At 41.2% G+C, this 22,042-nt stretch overlaps 2 protein-coding genes across 3 annotated transcripts in view; one reads left to right on the forward strand and one right to left on the reverse strand.

The window, feature by feature from the left end:
• Positions 1 to 14: 14 nt before the first annotated feature.
• The window catches only part of LOC144023911 (properdin-like), a 27,430-nt gene continuing 5,402 nt past the window's right edge, over positions 15 to 22,042 (reverse strand). The window contains exons 2-13 of one of the 2 annotated variants that reach the window (XM_077529868.1): positions 21,320 to 21,458; positions 14,963 to 15,126; positions 14,359 to 14,523; positions 11,930 to 12,130; positions 11,634 to 11,801; positions 11,446 to 11,574; positions 8,433 to 8,495; positions 8,191 to 8,364; positions 5,527 to 5,742; positions 3,380 to 3,491; positions 3,048 to 3,217; positions 15 to 41 (exon numbers count right to left, since the gene is read on the reverse strand). In XM_077529868.1, coding sequence (XP_077385994.1) covers positions 40 to 41; positions 3,048 to 3,217; positions 3,380 to 3,491; positions 5,527 to 5,742; positions 8,191 to 8,364; positions 8,433 to 8,495; positions 11,446 to 11,574; positions 11,634 to 11,801; positions 11,930 to 12,130; positions 14,359 to 14,523; positions 14,963 to 15,126; positions 21,320 to 21,458 — 1,703 coding nt within the window. In that variant the 3' untranslated portion in view covers positions 15 to 39. Of the gene's footprint in view, positions 42 to 3,014; positions 3,218 to 3,379; positions 3,492 to 5,526; positions 5,743 to 8,190; positions 8,365 to 8,432; positions 8,496 to 11,445; positions 11,575 to 11,633; positions 11,802 to 11,929; positions 12,131 to 14,358; positions 14,524 to 14,962; positions 15,127 to 21,319; positions 21,459 to 22,042 lie in introns of those variants that run through there. The other variant, XM_077529862.1, reaches the window with a different exon arrangement.
• On the forward strand, positions 17,168 to 21,150 carry LOC144024139 (H-2 class II histocompatibility antigen, A-U alpha chain-like). Its single transcript, XM_077530241.1, has 4 exons — positions 17,168 to 17,549; positions 17,629 to 17,889; positions 19,163 to 19,444; positions 20,231 to 21,150. The coding sequence occupies exons 1-4, from the start codon at positions 17,486 to 17,488 to the stop codon at positions 20,359 to 20,361; spliced, it is 738 nt and encodes a 245-aa protein (XP_077386367.1). The 5' UTR covers positions 17,168 to 17,485; the 3' UTR covers positions 20,362 to 21,150.

Below are 22,042 nucleotides of genomic sequence, written 5' to 3' on the forward strand. Positions count from 1 at the left end.
ACAAAGCAAGTATCGAAAGCATCAAAGTCCTGCTCGGCGTCCTGTAAACAACGTTTTTATTTTCAAGGTTCCAGGAAGCCACACACACTGCAAATAATATAGCACTTGCCAAGATTTAAAATCTTAAATTTTGACATTTATCTTGTTTTAACAATGATTTACTTATTTTTAAACTTTGGCTTTCTGTTATTATCTTTCATTTAGCATAAACATGTCTAGCTTGTCTCAATTAGTCTGGACATCTTAAAATGAAGCAAAAATAAGTCAAGTCATCTTTATTTAGTGAATGAGGAAAACGAGAAACCATAACCCTTTAAACCAAGGGTGTCAAACATACGGCCCGCGGGCCGGATCAGGCCCACAAAGGGGTTTAATCCGGCCCGTGAGACAACTTGTAAAGTTAAAAAAAATAAAAATAAATTGTAATGTCGGACCAATTAATCAGCCACCCACAATCAAATATATAAATTTGTAATTTCACAAGTAGTCCTCAGATGAGCAATGTAACTTGTACATAGAATCGCCCTGGAATTCATTATTTTACACACAACTTAAAGTTATGGTTTGTTTCAAAAAATGTTTTTTTTTTTTTCTTAAATCATAGACCAACATAAACGTGTTAAATACGACAAATTCGATTACTGGTAACACAAATACATATAACAGGGATTAATGTCCTTATAGCTGTGCCACACAATGCATTCTGGGAACTATATATATGCAAAACAGGTAGATTTAACACGTCCGGAACTCACATATGCAAAGTGTTGCTGCGTTTCATTTGCATTTGTGGTATTTTTTTAAACAATAGATTACAGTTGAGCTCCGTAATTTAGGGCTGGCGCAAAAATCTGCGTATAATTGACGGGAATTGTTTTTAAGTTATTCGGCCCACTTAGTAATATATTTTCCACCAGCAGGCCCCTGAGCAAATATGAGTTTGACACCCCTGCTTTAAACGGAGAGGTAAGCGGATTTGACAAGGTGGATCTTAATTACATCTCTAATCTGCAACTCTGTAAAATAACACCTAGTATAGGCACCATTTAAAAAAATATTAAAATTACAATTCAGGAGTTGACATCTGTTCCCAAAAATGTTATCCTGAAATTTGAATTAATAACTTACAGTGTGATTAAAAAAGAAGATGCCAAAATCATCAATTAAAAACAATAGAAAATTAACTTGGACATGTGAAGTACGTACCTTCAAGGTTTTATTTCACGTTTTACACATGGCCAATGTGGCTACAGATTCCTTGTCAGGATCTTGTGCTTTATTAAATCTCCTATTTGGTTCCCAGATTTTGTGTGATTATGTTTAATGTTGAGCCTTGATACCCTGGTCTGCCTGTGGGCATAACATTATTCTCCAGATAGAAAGCTCATCTTGGATTTAAATTGTAGATTATAAATCTGGGAAGTTTTTAATATAAATTTGAAGTAGTGAGATGTACAATAAAATGTTAGGAAGGGATCACTTTTGATGGTAATTTGTCAGGCGGAGAGACTTTTTGTGGTCTTTTAGGGTACTATGCTGAGGGTGATATTTGAGAATTGAAATACAGGAAGCCCATGATTATTTTCCAGGTAGTTCCCCATGTCCCAGGATACACCATGCAAAATTTTAGAGTTTTCCGACCATTTATGCAGTTGCTGTACCTTGACATTTGCAATTACACAATTTCGCCAAAAGCTTTTCCCAAAAGGTTTTTTTTTTTTGGCCCCGCATTGGGGGTGGTCCCTATCAACTTGTAATGGCCCAAGTTATGAGATAACAGGAAATTATAGTCATAAAAAGGTAACAAAAACAATCTGTGGGGTGGACCTGGCTCCCGGCCTATTTATAATTTGTAATTGTAACTAATCACTTTTTGCTGTGCAGATGGGCTCAAGTTGGGCCTCATATGGGCTTTAGGTAAAACCCACATGGGCAACCCAGCTATCTCCCATCAGGGGCCCATTGGGCAGATCATGGTGGTCCTGATTGGACCCATAAGGGCTCCTTTCACACTCATGCCAGACAGTTATTTTGTTACAAGCTTTAAGAACAAGGAGACCAATAATATGATCAATGACCTTTTTATTATTATTGAACGCCAAAGAACAACAAATGGTCAGTGTTCCATCACTGTCAAACAGAATTATTCATTTTCCTCCTCAAATGAGCCTGGAGCCTGAAGTCCTTGTTGGTGGCCAGTTGACAGACTTCTTTTAATTGGCTCGAAGGGGGAGGGGTTTTGCCATATCTTTTTGGAATGCTGTGCAGCGCTTTCTTCTAGGTTTGGATATTAATCTTGTGCTATTAAACTTGTATGAAATGGCCCATTAATAGTCTAAATATTGTCACCCTCTTAAAATAATTGCCTAAGTCACTTTTTTTTCCAAAAATATTGTTTTGCCTAAATTATTTCCTTATTATGCAAATGGTTCATTTTTTTTGTGTGTTTCCTGAAAAATCTGAATAAATAAATAAATAAATAAATAAATACTTCGGGATTATTTTAAGGTGTCAATATTAAGGTGAAATACAGTTTTTTTTGTCCTTTTCTTTCAACAAGAAAATCTTAATTGTAAAGAAATGTAGGTCACTATCGTGCATGCTGTTATTGTACAAAGTTTGAATATTTTGGAGTGAATAGTTTCGCCCATCTACTGCCCAAGTGGGGCCCAACAACGAAGCCCACTTCCAAGCCTATGGCCAGTCAAAGCCCAACTAGACCAAGTGGTGCCCATATGGGCCCCAACTGTACGTGTTCGCTGGGAAGGATGCATTTGTTGGATACTTGTTAAGTTTTGTCGAGGAAACTTAACCCAGGATATATTTCATGCTGCTGTCATGGAAATACGTCATTGGGGGAGTTAACAAGTACACAACCTTTACAAAGACACTCATGTTCTTAGGAAGATTGTGCTCCGTGTTCTTCATGTTAAGACGTTTGTGTGTATGTGACGGTGAAGTAGGGATCAAACATGCAAACTTCTTGCTGCAAGTCGTCAACCAAAAGGGAACAATTGATGTGCTACAATTTTATTGAGAACACTTACACACATCATCATCATCGTCATTGTCATCGTCGTGCTTCTGTGGTGCGCAGGCGGGAACATTGACACAAGGCTGAACCTCCTGTGTAGCGAACCCCGGTGACGCGTCCCCACAATCCAACAGCGGCGTCCCAAAAAAGGCGGCCGGCTCGACCTGACGACTGATGGTGGGGCTGACACACACAAATACAAGTATGTGTGTGCACAGATGAAAATCCCAGAAACAATCATGCACACAAATTCACATGCACATACGTGAACACACACACATCAAATGACAATTGTCAAATTTGTGCTGTTGGTTGGAGGTCATGTGACCACACGCATGTTCTTACCGATAATTACTGTAGTCAGGTGAACATTTCCTCCTCCGGATGCGTCGAGGCTTTTGTCCGCATACTGGCCTACACAGAGACCACGAATCCCAGCCCTCCCAGGTGCCCCGAACTGACACGCGCACGCACACCCAAACACACACACACACAGACAAAAAACAGTTGAGCAACTGTGAGCTGATTTACATATAGTGGGTGTGTGTGTGTGCACAGAAAAAAGTAGCCTCTGAGTAAGTCATAGACGTAAGATTGTTTTCAGTAAACAAAAGCGCCATTTTGAAATATTTGTATTAAAGACAAGATGTAAAAAGGCAGACACAAACATTGCTAGAGTCAATTTGTTTTGTTAATATTTTTATGATGTGTCTACACTTCACCCATACACAGACTTGTACATGCATTATTATTATGATTTTGTAGATTCAAGCGCATTTCTTTTTTGTGTATGTTAATGTATATGCTTTTATAAAAGTACAAACAAGTAGGGAGACCGGGACTAGTTGTATCACTTTTTATACTTTTATATATTTCTTGGAATCAATACATCATATATAAACAAAATGTATACCAGATGAAATACCAAAGTCTTCCGCATATTTTTTGTATTCATGTCATTTTCATACTTTGTGTCAGTGCAGAGTTATAAGCCATAAAATAGAGGGAGTGAACATGTGACATGTTGCCCCACCAATGTGTAGGTTGTCACACTATAATGGGGTAAGATGTCACATTGGTTTTTGCAACTAATAAAACAGGGACGAAATTATCCTTGTTCTCCTGTTCTTGTCTGTTTGTTTGTTTGTTTTTAGTACAGCCAGAGAAATTAACATAAAATATGAATGATGGTTCATCAAGAAACTTAAACCAGCCCTGACATGTGGTCATACTGTCGTTCCAACAACTGGAAAATGTCTTTTTTAAACGATGAAACAAAACCTGGCAAACTAATTTCCTCACTCTTCAGACTCATCTGAAGAACAATTCTGGCATATGTAAACACAGTTGCCAGTGGTGCATTTTTCATTGGCCCATTCTTTACATATGTGACTACAAACCCCAAAATGACTGAGACAAGTTGCCCCAAACTACCATGTTGGCTCTATTTCAAAGTTGGTTTAAAACAAAGCAGTGACTGAGGCATGACAAGATGCCTGAATCTCTCTTCTAACAAGCCCACATGATTTGCTGCTAGAATGTGTCTATGCCCGTTTCAAAATATATGAAGTTTAACATTTTTACTTGGGTTGTGCAAAACATAATTGGCACTCATCTCAGCTCACAATGTGATATTCTCTTCTCAGACAGTACACAAACCCTGACCATTAATACGAAGAAAACTAGTATTCCACTTTTTCGTTGCGCCCTCTGGTGGAGAAGAAAATTGCAATGTGGCAACTTACCCTGTGATACAGCTCGCCCCGGTCTCCCTATATATAATCAAAAAACAACCATTCTGTATTAAGTTAATGTCTGTTAATATATTGTATATGTTGGATGTTTCTTTTAAAAGAAAACAAGTAGGCCTACAAGGTCCATTTGTGTTAATTGTCACGAGACTGTGGGGACCTGGTTTACTCCAGAAACATGCATACTGTCAATGCGTATGTTGAGAAGCTGTTGAATTTATATTTAAAAAAAAAAAAAAAAAAAAAAAAAAAAAAAAAAAAAAGTACCAGTACCCTTCCCAAGAAATTAGGGTTGGGATGTTTCTATTTTGATTTCTCTTTCTTGCCTCTAGTCCCTCCTCACTATCCCCTCCAATGGCATTCATTTTGCTTCTGTTTATCTCTCCTTCTCCTTCTCTGTCTTCTGCTTTTGCCTCTCATTCACGTTGTTTTGGTAGTTTGAATCTTGAATCTCTTCCTGTCTGGAAGCATCTTGTGGGGCAGACGCTCACCATTCAGCCAATCAATGCATGGATGTCACTTGTTTCTCACACTCAGCATAGCGTGATTGGCTAGTATTATGTCACATGACAACAGATACCTTCAGGGTTCGTAAAAAACTCTGGAAGTTTCATCTTCGCCACCAATAATAGGAAATGGTCAAATTATAGTAAATTTGAGATTTTTTTTAGTATTATTAATCGTACGATTAATTATCATACACCTGGCAACCCTGGTGTGTGTGCACGCATGCTTCCCCACCGTAGCAGTTGTTGACGTCGTAGCATCCTCTGTACTGGCTGAGGCTGATGTCGTCTCCTCCGCAGATGGCGCCGCCGTGCTCCTGATGTAAACATTTGCGCTCTCGAGTTTGACCCCCGCCGATCTGCTTGCAGCGGATTTCGCGGATCTGGCCAATGCGCTTGAACGGATATGTGCAACTGCCCCACGGCGACCACTCTGACCACACGCCATCCACTGCGGGACATGCACACGCTCGGTTCATTTCAAGACACGGTGGCGGTGACTTACAAGTTTTTCCAGATGCGAGCTGCCAATGAGACAATTTCATACTTTGACATATGCTTGTGTAATAAAGGCCAACTTTGAAGTAATTTCATAAAATGCCAAAAAGTGCCACAAGTGATGGAATTAAATTGTCTAAAAAATAAATCCTGAAAAAATATTTTGTATTATATATTTGACAAAATAATTGTTTTTCCGAAGTTAGAGCCTGGCGACCGACAAACCCGGAAGTGATACGTCACACCGGGGACAACAAAGACAGCGCTCAATACGTAAAGTATTTAAGTATTTATGAATTCATTAAATTAAATTAATTAACTCTTTTACTGCCAAATGTTATCCAAAAATCAGTGCCAGCTGATTTCGAGCATCTTCACTCATCTTTCAAGGCAAACAGAATATTGTGCATGATACTACATAAACATGAAGGATACCATATGAAAGATTGGATTCCATTCTTTCATTAGAAAAAAAATATACATGTATGTTTCTACCTTTTTCTACCTTATTCCGTTCTTTAGTAATCACCATTTGAAAAATAGGTAATTTGAGTGACAAATTAAGCGATAATAAAAAAAATAAGGAGAAAACAAGCTTTTAATGAAAAGATACATTTTGTGCAAACACTACACACGCTGGGCGCCGCCTCCATTCTACGTCGTTGCCACAGCAACCTGTCAGGCAGGTCAATAATGTGACTCAGTCTGAACAGGGCCAGATCGGATTTGGACACTTGCTAAAAACAGTCTGCATTCAGCACTAAAAATCAGATTTGAGGAGGAATCCGATTGGGGTCAGATATGCCTGCAGTCTGAATGCAGCCAAAGGCTTTGATCATTCACGTCATCCTTCAAAATGTTCTAGTTCATCAGATTCGTCATGTTTCATTGCAGTTTCATACATCTTGAGCCCATTGAAAATAGACACAATGCTGCCATCTGCTGGCCATAGTTAGTGGGTGTTTTTGATTTCACAACTCCATTGACCAGGCAGTGCTCCACAAGAACTTGCACTGCCTGTTGATAAATAAAAAACGTAGTTGACGTCAATTAACGTTTATGGTGGCATTCATTAGGATTTTAGCATACGTCATTCATCGTTTTTGGCGGTCAAACAGTTAAAGTACTTATAAGTATCAGTATTAAGTAAGTACGACTCAGAAAGTGATATGTCGAGCTTAAATGAGTTGATCCAAGTCTTTGAAGAGTTGGAGGAAAAGGAAGAAGTTGGCATTTTATATGTAGGACCATATATGTACGAACCAGATGCTGATCAGGACGTGAAAAAAAAACACGTTGACATTGAGTGGAGATTAGACGATAAGCTATAGAGGTTGCGGTTATTAATCAAGCATTATTGTTTGAAATTCGATGCTGTGCCGTGCTGTAAATTAGCACTGAGATTACCAACCACATTCTCATGACCATAAGGCGCACTGTTAAGGCATGGTTAAACTTACGTAGCTCAAAACATATGGTAGTGTGCTTTCACTTTGCTAGCGTATGTTTTTAAAAAGGCTGTTTGGTTGGTTGTTTTGACTGACAACAGTACATTGCTACACAGCGCCGTGTCATCTTACCAAATAACAATACAAGGGGACAATCAACAATACATTACAATGGCTAACTGCCCTCGCAACTCACCAGTGTGACGTCATTTTCGAAGAGATCCGAAGATTGTCAAAGATAAGCATTTTCGTTGTCAAGGGCGTTGCTATCGGTAAAACTAATAACCTGGGAGGGTTGCGTTCAAAATAATAAAAAATGGAAATGTGCTTAAAATGGTTTTAGCCATTGGTATTACTCAAAAATATGGTTGGCCTATCTTACTTCCAAGTTGGTCTTTAAAACAAGCACGTAGCTTGAGTTTCATACTAATAAACAATGCATAATGTCATTGACATGTTAATGATTAGCATTGACAGTTTTATAAGCAATGGAAATTTTAAAACAGCGGATCAAAACATTTAGATGGGTAACATTACTCACACGTAGTGGTGCTAATTAATTGATTAATCCACAACTAATCAATGACCTAATTGATCAACAACTATTTTGCTAATAAATGAATCATTTTGGAGACCTTGTTTGACTTTGAAACTGTCCATATTCTTGGAATTTTAGCCTCTCAAACACTAAATATTCTCCTACACGAGAGAAGAGTGAGTAGCTTTGTGTTTTTTTCAAAATAAGACATTTACAAACACCTGACTTTTACTTTGAAAATTACAATGTTCAAGTTTTTTACTGACATGCTACGGACCAAGTATCCTGGAATGGATAAATGACATTTGCATTCATTTCAATAGGGGTAAGGTGATTTGAGATAAGAGCATGGTCAACCGGTATCTCAAGGCACGGGTGTCCAATGAGGACACGTGAAGACCTGGCGAGGACGCACCTGGACAGTGGACGATGGTATTGCAAAGACGAGTTCGCTGGTGGTCACCGTCGCATGGCCGGCCACCGTATTTGGGGGCGGGGCTGTCACAGCTCCTGCTCGTCACCTCAACTCCGACGCCGCAGGTTACGGGACAAGCCGAGAAGGCTGACCAGGGCCCCCAGGCGCCGTCCACTGCCGACAAACGAACAGACGTCAACCCGGTGGACGCGGTGGGGTAGGGGCCAAGGTTGCGGTCGTACCGGCACAATGGGGCAGATTGACGCAAGCCTCCGTGGACGTGCTGTTGCCAGGGCAATTCTTGCCTGTGAAAACAACCGAAGACGCTGTCACAAACGCTGAGCCACGTACAACCAAATGTGAATTACACTGCTACCTGGATTCACCCCAAATTAGTTTTTCAAATTAAGAGCCATTATTTGTTTTATTTATTTATTTATTTTAATCTGTGTAGTGACCAAATTTGGGGTAAAGTAAAAGTAAATAAGGAACAACTAAGGCAGGGGTGTCCAAAGTCCAGCTTAGCATCTTAGTGTGTATATATATATATATATATATCCATCCATCCATTCTCTTGACCGCGTATTCCTCACAAGGGTCGCAGGGGGTGCTGGCGCCTATCTCAGCTGGCTCTGAGCAGTAGGCGGGGGACACCCTGGACTGGTTGCCAGCCAATCGCAGGGACCACAGAGACAAACAACCATCCACACTCACAAACACACCTAGGGACAATTCGGAGCGCCCAGTTAACCTGCCATGCATGTCTTTGGAATGTGGGAGGAGACCGGAGTACCCGGTGAAGACCCACGCGGGCACGGGGAGAACATGCAAACTCCACCCAGGAAGGCCGGAGCCTGGACTCGAACCGGAGTCCTCAGAACTGGGAAGCGGACGTGCTAACCACTCAAACCTCGCCTCTCTCCCTGTAAGGCTGCCGCACCCCGTTCATGACGTCATCATTTGCAGCTGCTACCTGCAGCGCCCATGAAACAGTAAATATGGAGGAACATATTGTAGCGTTTAAAAAAAGAATCAGGCCAAGCAGCGAGCTTGCAACAACTCTTTCATGCAAATTTGGAACAATAACTGGTAAGTACATTTTATATACACCAAAATACATTTGACGAAACTAAAGTTAGCGCTTATGCTAATATGTCATCATTTAGTAGCGGTTTTACTGACAACTCTGGCCTTTCCATCAGGTTTAATTGTGGGAATTGTGCAAGTTTTAAAGTTTAATCTCCCAGTCAATCCACTTAGCTACTGGCCAAGTTTAACAAGGCAATCCTCTGAGAAATGACGATCACAGACAAACAGCTGCTGGGTGGCCTGCGTTGCTGAGATAGCTGTGTCAAAGTGCCTCCTTTCCGGTTACGCTTTCCAGGCGTCCCTGCCTGACTTAGAAAAAATCCAAATGAGCGGAGCTCCAGCCAGGGAGGCCGGCGCCTTGGCCAAGGTGGCCAACCTTCATAGCTATGGGGAGATTTGTCTCAAAACTATTCACACAAATAAATTCATGATTTTCACCTGTTTTTCAGCTCCACAAATAGAGCCGTGATTTTCACCTTTTTTTTTCACGTCTTTTTTAAAATTTTGTGTGTGCGTTTTCCCCTGACTTATGCTTGCGAGTTGTCGAATGTGCGTTTGTGGATTGTCGCGCACGCGCATTAATCTTTTTAGACAAACATCATGCTGTTTCGAGATATTCACAAACACACACACACACACACACACACACACCCTCCACACACACAAGTCCTCAGATATTCACGTGTCAAGGCCCATTCCTCCTCCGTCCACACGGAGGCAGTGTTGCTGTCGCCATTGAACAGGAACGAGCCGTATCTGGGTTAAAATTGTAAATTGAAGAACAGAAATCAAGTCTTTATCTGACCTTCCATTGTGTGTTTATTTTACACAAGTCTGGAAACAAAATGCAACCTTAATTTGCTTCCCTTGAGTTGTTTTGCCTTCACTCGAAAGACACTCTTCTTCTACTGTTACTTCGTGGGCCGCTGCTGCTTTAGCGGAGTAGAAGAAGAAAATTTAACAGGAGAAGAAGGGTGTATGGAAGAATTGAAGATCAGATAACGAGTCAATTTCTGTTTTTCAATTTCACATTTTAAACGAGCAACGACTCTGGACAGCATTCCTACATATGTTGTTTCTAACCTTTATTATTTCAGGCACTTATTAATCTGCTCACTTTTTTGCCATGCAGTAACTCCAATATTATACTTCCGATTTACACTGTTCATATTTGAACTTGCTTCAAAAAGTCATGCCATCCTTGGAATATATCGTCTGATTCCACATTACTTACAGTATTCGCATTATTTAACATTAAATATCAATTTTTCCCCATTCATTTCAATGGAACTGACTTTCCCACCTTCCACGTACACTTCCATTCATACAACTGATCATCATTACCAGCGCTCTGATACTGCTAGTGGCGCAGTTGGTAAAGTGCATTGACAAATAACCAAGAGGCCGCCGGTTTGAATCCTACCTCCAACTGTACATTGCAAATATATCCATGGCCATTATTCTAAGTGATATACATGTTTACCAACTGACTATCATATCCAGAATTGCATAATAATTTCACTGAAATGATTAAATGCATGTCCCAATTCAGCATCAGATGACACTTTTCAATACAAATACGCCATTAATTGTGACCAAGTCACTTAGCTCACTGGTAAAACATCCGCCTGGCGTTACCCAGGCCTGCCGATGCGTGTTCAAACACCGCTCGGAACACTTTCTTTTGTTTTCTCTCTGAATGCGCGCATTGTGTATTTGAAGAAGGGAATGTGCAGTTCAATTTTTTTGGCCACAGGTGGCACTAGCAATTCAAATTTACATTTTCTGAATTCACCAACTTAAACATCAATTTTGTTCACTGTCATTTAACATTATTGTTATAATAAAGCATTCCACATGCATTCAAATCTTAGCATTCAACTATTAGCATTCAGCTATACAGCATTCCCACGCAATTTCTCCAGAAATTGCACTTTGTCTAGATTATTAAGAAAAACTTGTCACAGCCAATTTTGACAAAAAAAAAAACCCCAAAAAAACACATGAACACGAAAACGTTTTATATTTAACTTCTCTAGTGAGTATTGCATATTTTAGTGAAAGGTTGGATTGGTCTTTTTTGGCCCAGGTAGAAAATGGTAGAGTTGACTGAGTGAGTGAGTGAGTGAGTGAGTGAGTGAGTGCTGTTTCCATGGTAATATTCACCTGTGGGGAAGAGTGAAGGTGAGGGACTAGAGCAGGAGCGTTTTCGAGTCCTGACGGGAGCTCCGCTTTCTGGGATGCAGGAAGCCGAACACTCGGTCCAATGGGACCAACCGGACCAGTTCCCATCACCTGTCAATCACACTCATGTCAGCATGTGTGAGTGTGTGCGCATGTGCGTGTGTGCTTACTGGCGCAAGTGATGTGACAAATGCTGGCGAGCGCGTTCGATCCCACACAGTGTCGTCCACCATATTTGGGCGCAGGCTGATCACACTGCCTGATGGATAATCTAAGCCCCTCCCCACACTGGGCGGAGCAAAGGCCCGGTGGTGACCACTCCCCCCAGTTGCCATCCACTAAGAAGCACGTTACAAAGGGGGAAGATTACCTCAGAGAACAAACTCAGATTCAAACCAGGAACCTTGTGCATACAAGCCCGACATGCCACTTGCTCGTCGTGTGTGAAAATGTGCCACCAACCTACCGGGACATTTTGGGATGTCGTTGCAGCTCTGTCGCTGGGTTTCATCACCATGGCAAGCGTCGCCAGGTGGTGTCGTGTCGTTGGAGGGGACGGGGTTCGAACAAGAGCGATGGCGCTGTTTGGTCGGGAGCGGCGCATCTTCGAGCACGCACGTGTGAGAACACGATGACCATGACGACCATGACGTCCAGCCGCCATGCACTGCACGCACACATGAACATGTAATGGGCAAAAGTCTTCATTGGATGTGCTGCTTTAGCAATGTCGTCATGATGCTATGAAAGTAGAAGGCTACTAACTACAGCACTAACCTCCAGCAAGGCTCAACTACTCCCTACTTATTGGTTTCACACCCATATTTAGAAAAAAAAAAAAAAAAAAAAGTTTTTTTTTTTTGGTTGACTGCAACAGATTTCTCACGCATCAATATTGCTACATTTTTTTTGTATGTTTTTTTTTTAAATAACCCCCAAGCAACAAGAGGCGGATTTCTTTTCACAGCTATAAATTACAACACGTCAGGTAAATCCAGTGACGTGCAGTGAGCTCTCGGTTTGGGTCGGCAGGCAGTCGCAAATTGAGACGAACATACCTATTACAAATTTGTTTGTCGGCAGGCAAGTGTACAACGTATTCCAGGGTGACCATATATTAATTTCCAAAAAAACAAAAAAAACAAAAACAAAAAAAAAAACAAAGAAGAGGACACTTTGCCCGACATCGAGATACTTAAATCAGTGTTTCTCATCTAAAGTTCTGGGCCACCATCACAGCCTGTGCGCGGTCTGCCAGAAACGGTAAACACGGTGCAATTCACTTCGCCTCCCATTTACTGCACAATGAAAAACGGACGATTTCATTAAGTTCTTAATAACCTGCATGGATGCCCGGAAAGGATGCGGCTATCTCCCTGTAAAACAGCCTAATTCCTCACAAAATCAAGCTAGAAATAACAGTGCCAAACATCATGTAAAGTGAAACAGCCAGTTAAAGCACATCCATAAAGCCAATCTTTCCTTTAACCTTTCTTTGTGAAAAGTACATCTAATTATCTGTCCCTTATTTTGTTGAAGATCTGGTAGCTAAGGTGCTTCCTTTACAAGCTGACGTTTTACCTCAAAAGAAAGGCGTGAAAATACCGGTAGTTTTATATTCTCCAAAGTGGCGTCATCTTACTGTCGTACTGTGCAGTGTTTTGAATTTCCGAATGCACTGTGCGAACGCACTTTTGCATAGGAATAATACAGTGACCTAAAAAGGCCGTGCAGTGATCTATTTGCGTAAATGACATTTCTACTGGGAAACTGACTACCGGTACACACGTGCGAACTGCGAACACACATAGCTACGCGGAGAGTAGGGATGTAACGATATCCAAACATCACGATACGATATCACGATATGAAGGTCACGATACGATAATTATCACGATGTTGCGGGGGGTGGGGGGGGGGGGGGGGGGGGGTGGGGGGTGGGGTGTTGGCAATATTTAAATAAGATCACAATATTGAAAAAAATAGACCTCATACTAAAAAAAAGCACAATAATGTGCTTTTGTACATAACAGCAATGCATATAAACCAACTACAATCTCTAATAACAATATTGAGGCACTTATTTGCTAATGCAAGCACACATTTATCGCTTCGCAAGCAAATTAGGTTCCCCTTCATCTGACAATTAGTATAGATTTTAAACATAGAAGGCCAAAACATCCCTAATGAAAATTAAATTGCACAAATAAACTAGCCACTAGAGGGTGCTAGAACTGCACAAATGGAAATCAACCTGACTTTTTTAACAGATGTGTTCCTTTGAAATATTGTGAACATGACGACGACGATATTGTGGCAGTCTTAATATCACGATATCACGATATTGCCCTTATCGTTACATCCCTAGCGGAAAGTGCTGGTAAAAGCACAGTAGTGTGTGCCTTCAGGAGGATAATTTGTGCCAGCAGGCCAGAAAAAGTAATGAGTCATTTTTAATTGAGCTATAAAAATCACCCAATGTTGCTACTTTCAAACCTATAGGCTATCTGAAATGAAAAAATTAATTCAAATAAATCAAATGGAAGCCAAATGGTTTCATTTCAGCCTTGGGCAGGCAGTGCCTACCTTGTCTGCCCTCACCGGTATTGAGTAAGCTAGTCAAATTTTAAAAACAAAACATGAAAATATGTCAAAAACTTGATGTGCTAGAAAAAAACGTTAAAAAAAATCTGTGTCTATAATACGTTGAAAGCCATCTGATTAAAATTTACTGTTGGCCAGTATAATTGATAGTCATTACAATTGCCAAGGTAAAAAATAATAATTGTGAAACAAAATTGTGAATGAGTGTCTGAACAGGGCAAAAATTTCAGTAAAAATACCAAAACTAAGCAAGAGGTTCTGCGAATAATGACGATAATGATGAAGACACACCTGGACACTTGCCGGTGGGATTGCACATCATCTCCATCACGGCGTCGCCCACGCAGGCTGAGATGCACTCGGGAGGAGCGGCGCAAACCCTCGCCCGCTTCCTGACTCCGACCCCTCCGCATGTCAGGGAGCAAGGCGACCACGGAAGCCACGGGCTCCACCCCTCTGATGCACACAAAATTCCATTGATACTGTAGGCGTTGGCAGAGCCAGTCTTTTCGAAATGGGGTGGGGAGGCAAGGGAGGCAAGGAGATTCTTCTTCTCCAAACTCCTAGTGAGGGGAATTAAAACATTTTGTGATAAATAGTTCCAACTAGGAGGGGCATAACCATTAGTAGCGTCTGGTTGGGAAAAAAATGCTGGCAGACTGCATTGCAAGTGTGGTGCCAATGCGCCGGTGCCTTGATATGTCATCATTTGGCACCTGGGGGGGGGGGGGGGGGGGGGGGGGGGGGGGAGTGATCCAATCACATTTGAGCGGGAGCCGGTGCCACCCTGGCCTCCCTTCTGGCTCCATCAGTGACTGTAGGAAGTCCCGCCTACTAAGTTGGATGGGCCATGTCTGATGTTTATGTATGAAAAAGTGTGCATGCGTGCGTTTACCAGTGCAACATGTGCCGTTACACGGTTTGGTCTCCAGTGTAAGTTGCGTGATGCGGCACTCTGACTCGCCGTTATCTAAACACTTCCTTCTTCTCTGGGTGACACCTTCTCCACACAGGGTGTTACACGGTGACCATGGCGACCAGTCGGACCACGCTGCAGGACTGACACACACAAGAACATGCTGCTACATGACATCACTATGTGTGTGTACTTGTGTGTGCGCGTCTGTCTGTGAGACATCATCCTAGCAACAGGAATAATTGGCTGCTTTAATTTCTAGTTGTTAGTCTCTCACGCAACAGCTGTGATGGACTTGACAAACGTGGACGCTTGCTGTTTCTCACGCATTCTTAACTCTTTGACCGCCAAAAACGTCTAATGACGTATTCTAAAATCCTAATGAATTCCACCATAAACATTAATTGACGTTTAGTATGTTTTTTGTTTCTTTTTTTTTCTCAATGGGCAGTGCAACGTCTTGTGCAGCGTTGCCTTGTCATTGGGGTTGTGAAATTAAAAACACCCACTAAACTATGGCCAGCAGATGGCAGCATTGTATCTCTTTTCAATCATGTATGGAATTACAATGAAACATGACAAATCTGATGCAATTGAACGTTTTCAAGGATGATGTGAATGCTCAAAGTCTTTGTCACATTTGTCAAATCTACTTCACGGAGTGTCACTAAAAAAAAAATATTTGTGTCAAAGTCATTCTTGTGCAAAAAAAAATTATCTTTTCACATAAAAAGCTCGTTTTCTCTATTTTTATGTATTTTCGCTTACGTCACTCAAATGACCCATTTTCAAATGGTGATTATTACTAAAGAATAGAATAAGGTAGAAACATACATTTTTCTCATGAAAGAATGGAATCCAATCTTTAATATGGTATCCACCATGTTTATGTAGTCACACCGCTCAATATTGTTTTTGCTTTGAAAGATGAGTGAAAATCGGCTGGCATTGTCGGGGTTGTTTGGATAAGGTTTGTCAGTCAAAGAGTTAACAGACAAATGTCGGCAGTATCAATCTAGAGCAGTGGTTCTTAACCTTGTTGGAGGTACTGAAACCCACCAGTTTCCGATGTGCATTCACCGAAGCCTTCTTTATTGAAAAATCAAATCAAAAAGGCATTTTATAATAAATAGCTATAGGGTTTACTGGTGAACAGGGAGACTAAGTAGGCTTTTCCTCAAATATGGCTCCCTCCACTTTGAAATCAGAAAGTGCTGTGTTTTTGTATTCCTCATCTCCATGCAGCTTAAGTACGCCTTTAGTTTTGCCGGATAGTAAATTGAGCTGGACTAGAATTCCTCAACTTGGTATTGCAAATGATGCAGTTAGGATGCTGACTCCCATCACTCTCAACTCTATATTTATAAAGGCCTTTAAAACAACCAACGGTGTTTTCTCATGATAGAACCCAGGGACGGCCAATAGAATGAAAATAGCAAAGGCCCCAGAATTGAACCTTGTGGAACACCATATATTCCATTACAGGTGAATTCATATAGCACATATTTGCCCGATACCTTTCTTCACACGACATACCATCACAACAGCCACAAGTTGACAACTAAGCACCAAATTCTCTGCAGCCAAGATTGGCCTTTTGAGAAGTGCGCAAGATTATTTAACGTAATTACTAAATTCTCACATTTAGCAGATTATTCTATCAACTGAACAAAATTCTTCAGCCTAAAATGTACAAAAATGGCATAGTATTCGAAGTCCAGGCAGTGTGAGCGTCATGTTGATTCTGGTTGGCAACGGTAACCAAGGAGGTGTCGGGGTTTTAGCGAAGGTCAACTGTTTTAGCCAAGAAAGGCACAACAGGTGTTTATTATGTTGGTGTTTATTATTGATGGGATGATTGTTCTCAGCGGGTGAGTCCCCACTTTGCCAAAAAACTCAATCCCAACACTTCTGTCTCCATCTGCAGCATCCCTCTGCGTCTACGGCCTTTTGTTGCTTTGAAGATACAGTCTTGCCCGGCCATGTGAAGCGATTGTGGATAAAGCCTCAACCTGTTATCAGCGTGCAAATCCAGGTCCAGAAAGTAAAAACCCTGCCACATTTTGGGTTTAGCCTCTTGCGCTAGCAGCTAGCTTCTTTAGCAGGTAACCGAGCACCTGGGGAGCTAGCTAGTGAGCTTGCTAGCTAGCACCTGGGGCTAAATCCCAACTGTGGCAGGGTTTTTACTTTCTGGACCTGGATTTGCCACCTGTGCCAAAAAAATTACAGAAGGCTGATACTTCCTGCTCAATCACAGTCAGCTTGCTATGACTGTCATGTCGCCCCATCCCCTTTCCTACTGCCCACAGCCCACATGTGCAAGTGTGAGAGTTATGCTGTACTGTATTTTATTCCTGGCTGTTATGCGCTGGGTTTCGTTCCTAATCTGTTCCTGTTCTAAGGTTGATAAACCTGATTTAAAAGTTTACTAATACAGTACAGGAAGTTTCTGTTTCATTTATTTGAGTCCGACCAGGCGTGAAGATTATTTGCACTCCAAACATGAAGCTATCTACTTCCGTAATCCTGATATATGTATTAAAATGCCTGGGCACTTGTTCACAAGGTAAGAATCAAATACAAATAAATAAATTGTAACATGTTCTTATAAGAGATGATTTGACACAGCATTTGTTATGTTACAGTTCCTATCAAAACCTGGGTATCCCTGTTCTGCTCTGGCGACACAGCTTCTGAAGTGTGGACAAACAACGGCAATGAGATTATGTATGCGGATTACATCCGGCAGACGCTCGTTTTCACTGTTCCCAAATTTTTTAGTTCAGATCCACGTATGGTGGCAGAAGGTTTTACTTCATACAAAAGATCAAAATTAGATAGAAAAGTCTGCCAAGGGCTTTTGGTGTTTTTAAAAGATGATGTTAAATATCCAGCAGCTGTAGAAGGTAAACCGTTTCTCTTTTTCTTTTTTAATTTCTACATTCATGCAGCTAGCTCTGAAAGTATTTGGACAGGCAGATTTGGAGATTTAGCTATTATAGGCTACAGTATCACAGTTCATTTGTAATATTATGTACATATATTGCTGGCAGTGGGCCAAAAATCCATAAATCACAATTTGGCAAATTTCAGATTTTTATTTTAAAAAGTTATACTTTTGCTTAGTCCACACGTGTGGATGTCATTTTTACGAACTATTGACCAATTCAAAGTGTTGAAAATAGGTTGCTGTCTTTGGTGATACAATTTTAAAGGCAAGGTCAACTCCCCCCAAAGTTCTTGACGATATTGCACTGTTGAATCTAATTGAATGAATGGTGTAGTGGTTAGTGCGCTCGCCCTGTAAGCAGCAGGTTCCCCCGGTTGTGTCCTACTCAGGTTTTTTTTCTTCCCCCCCCCCTTCTCCTCCACTATGTTTCATGCGGCAAGGAGTCATTTTGTTTCAAATGTTTACTAAGGAATTGAAGATGCGGTTGTACTGCAAGGCTGGCAAGGCTGGCCTGTCATGCGTGGCCACTCAGAGTGCTCGAAAGCAGCACTCCAGAGTTTAAGTGGGAGGTGCGCCCAGCAGCTGCCTCGGACTAGAGGGGCGCGGCAACCACATTGGGAGAGGCGGGGTTTTACTGAACCGGGCGTTTTACATCCACGTTAGAACAATAGCCATACCTAATATTTCATGAAAAATTACATCGCCATTGATTTAATCATTATATGCCAATCGTTAACTGTGGAAGGCCTTAAGTTACCAATACAAAATACTTTTAATATTGTATTAGTGGAATATGCGTTAAGCAGCAAAATCCAGCAGGTTTTTTTTGTTTGTTTTTTTAACCAATATCAGCTTCAGAAAACAGGTGAGCTGTGATTGGTCGTTGCCTGAACCCTGAGCAACATTGATGTCATTTTCAGTCAACAGCAAATGGCAAAATGGCCACCCCCTGAGATTGATAAAAAAAAAAAAATGGCTGGATTTTGCTTCACGACTCATATTCCAAAATTGTAATAATTAATCAGAATGTCTTGTTTAGACTAGTGAGGTCACATATATTATTGTCAAGAAATGTTTTAGGTTGATGAGATGGACTTTACAAATGTGGACGCTGGCTGCTTTTTACATATTCTTAACAACAGACAAAAAGCTATACTTCTCATGGTCCTCACCTAACTGTAATTGTAGTAACGTGTCCGATGATGTATTTTCCACTCTGCCCCCTCCAGACCCTCCAAATAGTGTCATCTACCTTCAAGACGAGCTTCAGCAGGGTGAAGAAAACACCTTGATCTGCTTTGTGACTCATTTCTTCCCACCCCACATCCAAGTTAACTGGACCAAAAATGGTGTTGAGGTGTCCGAGGGTGTGTCACTCAGTCAATACTACCACAATGAGGATACCACATACCACCAGTTGTCATCACTGACATTCACACCAAAGGAAGGGGACATTTACAGCTGCACTGTGGAGCACACAGCCCTGGACAGGCCCAAAACACGCTTTATGAGTAAATATTCTCATTTAATAAAAACAGCAAATTTGTGCAATAAATGAAGTTAAAAGGCCCAGTATGCCGGTTTCACTCAGGAAAATGGACTTTTTAAATACAGGATGTACACACTTTAACTTTCTCTCAGTCTACACATCTGGGTTTATGTTAATCTTTGGTGGTGATTTTGTCCTAAACACCCACCCCCGCAGCCTGTAAACAGCGGGACGTTTCTGTGGAAAGACAGTGTTTACACCCCTCCAGCCAATCGCAGAGCGGGGGGTGGCGTGTCGCAAACGGGGCCGGGCGAACGTGTCAGCTGCGTGACGTCACTCCCGCGGCAATTTGAAAGCATGCACGAATTTTTATTATTTTTTTTCCTCTCACTCACGCACTCACTCACTCAAGCTTACGTGTGTGAATGAGTGAGTGAGTGAAGAAAAAAATAATGCGTGCGTGCTTTCAAAATGCCGCGGGAGTGACGTCACGCAGCCGACACGTTCGCCCGGCCCCGTTTGCGACATGCCACCCCCCCCCCCCCCCCCGCCCGCTCTGCGATTAGCTGGAGGGGTGTAAACACTGTCTTTCCAAAGAAACGTCCCGCTGTTTACAAAACAAACACAAAATGACAAAATACAGGTTGGGAGTGTGGGTGTTTAGGACAAAATCACCACCACACGTGAAGAAAAGCCCAGATCTGTAAATTGAGAAGTAGTTTGTTTAAATCCTGTATTTAAAAAGTGCATTTTTCTGAGTGAAACCGGCAGACTGCGCCTTTAATAATTGTATCTTTCGATGTCACAGAGGTGGAATTCAACCATCCCGGCAATGGACCTGATGTTTTCTGTGGCGTGGGTTTGGCTTTGGGATTCGCCGGAGTTGCATCTGGAGTTTTTTGGGGAGTCAGACGACACTATTCGACTCCCGTTCTGTGATTGTAACTTGCCCTACTGATAAATAAAATGTGCATCTTTTTAAAATCAAGGGATTCCTCAATAGTGGTGCCCTCGCACGGGTTGCATTTAATGTAACGGCAGTTAGGTATAATAATTATAAATTTCCATTTTTTTGTCCCAGAGTCTCATGTTTATTGTACGAGATGGAAGTACGACAACAGGGACACAAATAAGATGAATAAATATGGATAAAACTGAAATGTACGAAGACTTACAAAAACAGTACACTGGTAAATTAAATTACATTGGCCACTACTTTTGTCGTTTGAAGGCCCTGGACATTTAAAAAACAAAACAAAACAAAAACTACATACACATTATGGAAGCTGTGCAGCCAAGAGAAATGCTACGAAATAAAGAAAATGAGGTATTCATACAATTTAGTGGAACAAATATTCAATTTTAGCTTGTAAATGTAGATCAGTTCTTCTGATTGCGTCAGCTGGCAGAGAAAGCAATCATATACTTTTAGTAAAGCTACTGAAATCCGGCCCAAGACTTGTAAGGGGTTTAATTTCAAAAACTGGTTCATAACAGGAAATGGATTTGCACTGCATGAAAAGGAATCCAATAGGAGGACCTTTAGCACAAACGCCAGATACTTTCCTGGCACTGCAGTAATATAGATTTCTAACTTTGTGTATGGAGTTTTGTGTCTATTTTGGCTCCTTTGACTGGTGCCTTTGTCAGCTCCAAATGGTGGTGTTCGCACGCCGGTTTTCATGCTGGTTTCACATGCTACAGCTAACGAGTGTGCTATAGTCTTCACAACGGAAATAAATGTATTTTTGATCACATAAAAAAAAAGGAAAAAAAATACTTGTCAATAAAAACTGAAATCAAAAGTTAAGAAATTGATCTCACTCTTACCATTTTTTTTTTTTTGGGGGGGGGGACTATACTGCAAGTGTGCGTGTGTGTGTGTGTGCGTACTGACCCACAGGACTGACAGGCTCCATTTTTGCCGAGGTAAGCATAGTGAGGGTTGAGACAGCAGATCTCTTCATCAATGTCGTCCAGCGCTTCCTCACACCTGCCTGATGACCTCTCGATGCGTGCGAAACACCTCACACCCTCTACACAAGCATGCACGCACGCACGCACGCACACACACATGCACGCGAGTTATCATTACTGTGGTTAGGGGAAGGGGCTAGGAAATGCATTATGTCAATGAGATGTCCCTGCGATGAGACAAACGTGTGTGTGCGTGTGCGCATTTATTCCAGGATTTCAACACGTTAAATAGAAACTTCATTAAACATTGTTTATTTGGACTTTGGTCTGATTTCCAAATTAGTGACACAACAGTGGTTAAGTGCTCTTTACAAGTCCTTTATCAATGATAGCAATGATTTATTAAGTAAAATATACAATGGCTGGGACAGGGACATACAAAGCGTTGATGCCAAAATAAGATGGAAAGAATGTTTATAGCTTCTGTTACAACCAATGAAAATTTTCGATTGATCCAGTGTAAATTAATGACAAGAATTTATTATAGCAGGATAAAATTTAGAAATTTGATTCATCTTCCCCTGTTACTTGTTTAAAGTGCAGAAGAAGTGATTGTCTCATTCATTCCTTTTGGTACTGTGGAAAATTACATGAAACCTGGATTGATATTGAGGATTAGCTTTCTATCGTCTGTAAACAGAGA

Source organism: Festucalex cinctus, chromosome 1 (assembly GCF_051991245.1).
Source record: "Festucalex cinctus isolate MCC-2025b chromosome 1, RoL_Fcin_1.0, whole genome shotgun sequence".
Taxonomy (NCBI): domain Eukaryota; kingdom Metazoa; phylum Chordata; class Actinopteri; order Syngnathiformes; family Syngnathidae; genus Festucalex; species Festucalex cinctus.